Source organism: Ipomoea triloba, chromosome 10, assembly GCF_003576645.1.
Source record: "Ipomoea triloba cultivar NCNSP0323 chromosome 10, ASM357664v1".
Taxonomy (NCBI): Eukaryota; Viridiplantae; Streptophyta; class Magnoliopsida; order Solanales; family Convolvulaceae; genus Ipomoea; species Ipomoea triloba.
Genome location: NC_044925.1, coordinates 21,153,847 through 21,156,511, shown reverse-complemented (window position 1 = coordinate 21,156,511; position 2,665 = coordinate 21,153,847). Strand labels below are relative to the sequence as shown.

The following is a 2,665-nucleotide window of genomic DNA, read 5'->3' as shown; positions in this document are numbered from 1 at the left end:
ACAACTTGGTTAAAATTGAAAGCCTAGCTTTAGAACAATTGAAAAACATGGATACATACATTTATAACTTGTAAACAATTAAGGGACTAAAAATGTAATTTTTTTCTTTCATTAATTTATGAGGTGTTTAGTTGGATATGGAAAAAAATTATAATTTCGTGAAAAAAAATATGTTAAAATAATGTAGGTCATGCCTTCCACTAAACTTCTTTCAAAATTTGTAAACCGCATTATGCAGTTTTTAATGTAAATGAAAATTGCAACTCATTCTAAAGTTCAACATTATGTGCAAACAAATTCAAAATAAGTTTAGGATTTTCCTAACCAATATGTTTTTCGAAATGTCATTTGCACATTTAATTCTAAAATATTACAAGAAAAATAAAAAGGCTCATCATTGATAAATTTGACATACATAGACCCTTGAAGTTAGTTATTCAAATATATGTCTGTACTTAGGGTGTGTTTGGTTGGTGGGTTTAGGTATAAAGAATGAGTATGAAAGAGATTGCTTGTGTTTGGTTGATAGGTTTTGTGAATGCTACTATGGGTTTGGAATACCCCATTAATGAGAAAACCTATACCCTTATTAAATAAGGGTTTCATCCCTCTTCATCCTTTCTTCCCCAACAATTAATAACCATTCCCATTCCACCCAACTACCAAACATGCTAAATACTTTCACCAAAACTCATTACCATTATCAAATTTTTGATACTCATTCCGATTCCGATTCCCATGTACGAACCAAACGCGCCCTTAATGTTAAGCTAAAGCTTATTATGGTGATAAGAGTTTCCTATAAATTTTTCAAGTGTTAACTAGTTCAAAGTCTGTGTGCCACATTTTAAAGTCAAATTATTTAGGTGTTCTAAATTCTTTTGTCTTACCTAATGGTTAAATAATTGCTTAAAGTTCTTACATCATAAAAATAATATTCAAACGTCAAAGATTGATGTTAACTTAGGGTGTGTTTGGTTTGCATATGGGAATCGAAATCGGTATGAGTATCAAATACTTGGTAAGGGTAATGGGTTTTGATGAAAGTATTTTGCATGTTTGGTAGTAGGGTGGAATGAGAATGATTATTAATAGTTGGGGAAGAAAGGAGGGAGGGAAATGAAATCTTTATTTAATAAGGGTATGAGTTTTTCAATTAATGGGGTATTCCAAATCATAGTAATATTCTAAAAACCTATCAACCAAACAATAACAATCACTTTAATACCCATACTTATACCAAAACATGTCAACCAAACACACCCTTAATGTTATCAAAGGTAATCACTAGTTACTACTTAATAGATTTAGTTTTGTGGTTAACATTCATTAGAGTTTTACTTTGAAAATTTCAATATTTAAGAGATTATGAGGAAAAAAGGGCTAACCACATAATATGTTGAGAGCATCATTTAATTTTTCTCATGCATGTATAACAACTCCTATACATATATATAATTTTTCTCCTTCAAGGCTCCAACATCTTGCATCTATCCCAGACAAAGAGATCTTGAAAATCAAGAATAAAAAAAAAAAAAAAAATCTCTTTGTGAAACAAATCTACAACTCAAAATGGTGGATTTGAAGAGATGCATTGTGGCATTATTATCTGTTGTGTATCTAAGCTTGGCGAGGCATGTTGATGGCGCCAACTTCTGTGGCACCGCCATGGACAAACCGCTGTGCGAGAACATGGTAAAGGGAGCAGCAAATTGGGATGAGGCAATAACCAAGGCAGTAACTCAGGCTATGGCTGAAGTAGCTAAAGCCACTCAGTCAGGAAACCCCAAATGCAAAGAGGCCTACACAGACACAGAAGATAAGTAAGTGTATCATTTGTTTTGTTGATTAATATATAATTTGATGGATTTAACCAACATGGTTGTCCTGGTGGTTCAGCACCTTGATCGTCTCGAGGTAGGGATTCGATCCCCACCCATGTGAATGGAGCAAATCATTTGGCCAGTTTTAAGGTGGGGATTCGATCCCCACCCATGTGAATGGAGCAAACCATTTGACCATTTCCCTACCATTTAGTGTGCTGATCGTTGGGACGGATAATTAGTCTTCTGACTATGGGTTGGAGGGATACATTTGGGCAACCAGAAAAAATATAATTTGATGGATTTGATGTATTGAATGTATGATCAGATTGAAGGAGAGCATGGAGACCATTAAAAGCGGGAATAAGGATGGTAGCTTGAACTTTCAAATCTCGGCAGCATTAACTAGTCTGGAAGATTGCACTAATGCACTCAAAGATTTGAAAGAAGATGGGGCTGCTGCTGAGAAATTGAACCATGGTGTCGAGCAAGCCATTAGAGTTTGCTTGGCTGTTGATACATCCAAGTCAGCTGCCTGAAAAACATAATTCTACACTCTCATCATATCATCAAATATATATATATATATATTATTTAATTTTTGTATATGTTGTTTCAAAAGATTAAAATCTATATTAATAGATGGGGATACATCCCTGCTAATCTCTTTGAGTCTCAAAAATGAATTTGGCATGCAGACCTTCTTCTTTCTTCTTTTTTTTTTTTTTTTTTTTTTTTTTTTTTTTTTTTTAAACTAGCAATCTGAAATCTGACTTTTTTTTTTTTGGTTGAAAACAGGAGGTTAATGAAATTTGCATTATGAAATTTGATTTTTAATTTAT

At 33.1% G+C, this 2,665-nt stretch overlaps 1 protein-coding gene across 1 annotated transcript; it reads left to right on the top strand.

The window, feature by feature from the left end:
* The first annotated feature begins 1,493 nt into the window (after window positions 1-1,493).
* LOC116031490 lies at window positions 1,494-2,465 on the top strand. Its single transcript, XM_031273713.1, has 2 exons — window positions 1,494-1,823; window positions 2,152-2,465. Exons 1-2 carry the CDS (start codon window positions 1,573-1,575, stop codon window positions 2,360-2,362), a joined length of 462 nt encoding a protein of 153 aa, XP_031129573.1. The 5' UTR covers window positions 1,494-1,572; the 3' UTR covers window positions 2,363-2,465.
* The last annotated feature ends 200 nt before the right edge of the window (window positions 2,466-2,665 follow it).

What these genes read in the sequence shown, in the direction of transcription:
- LOC116031490 (XM_031273713.1), top strand. Translation starts at nt 1,573, where the DNA reads ATGGTGGATTTGAAGAGATGCATTGTGGCATTATTATCTGTTGTGTAT. An exon ending in TACACAGACACAGAAGATAA is followed by an intron (nt 1,824 to 2,151) that starts GTAAGTGTATCA and finishes ATGTATGATCAG; the next exon opens with ATTGAAGGAGAGCATGGAGA.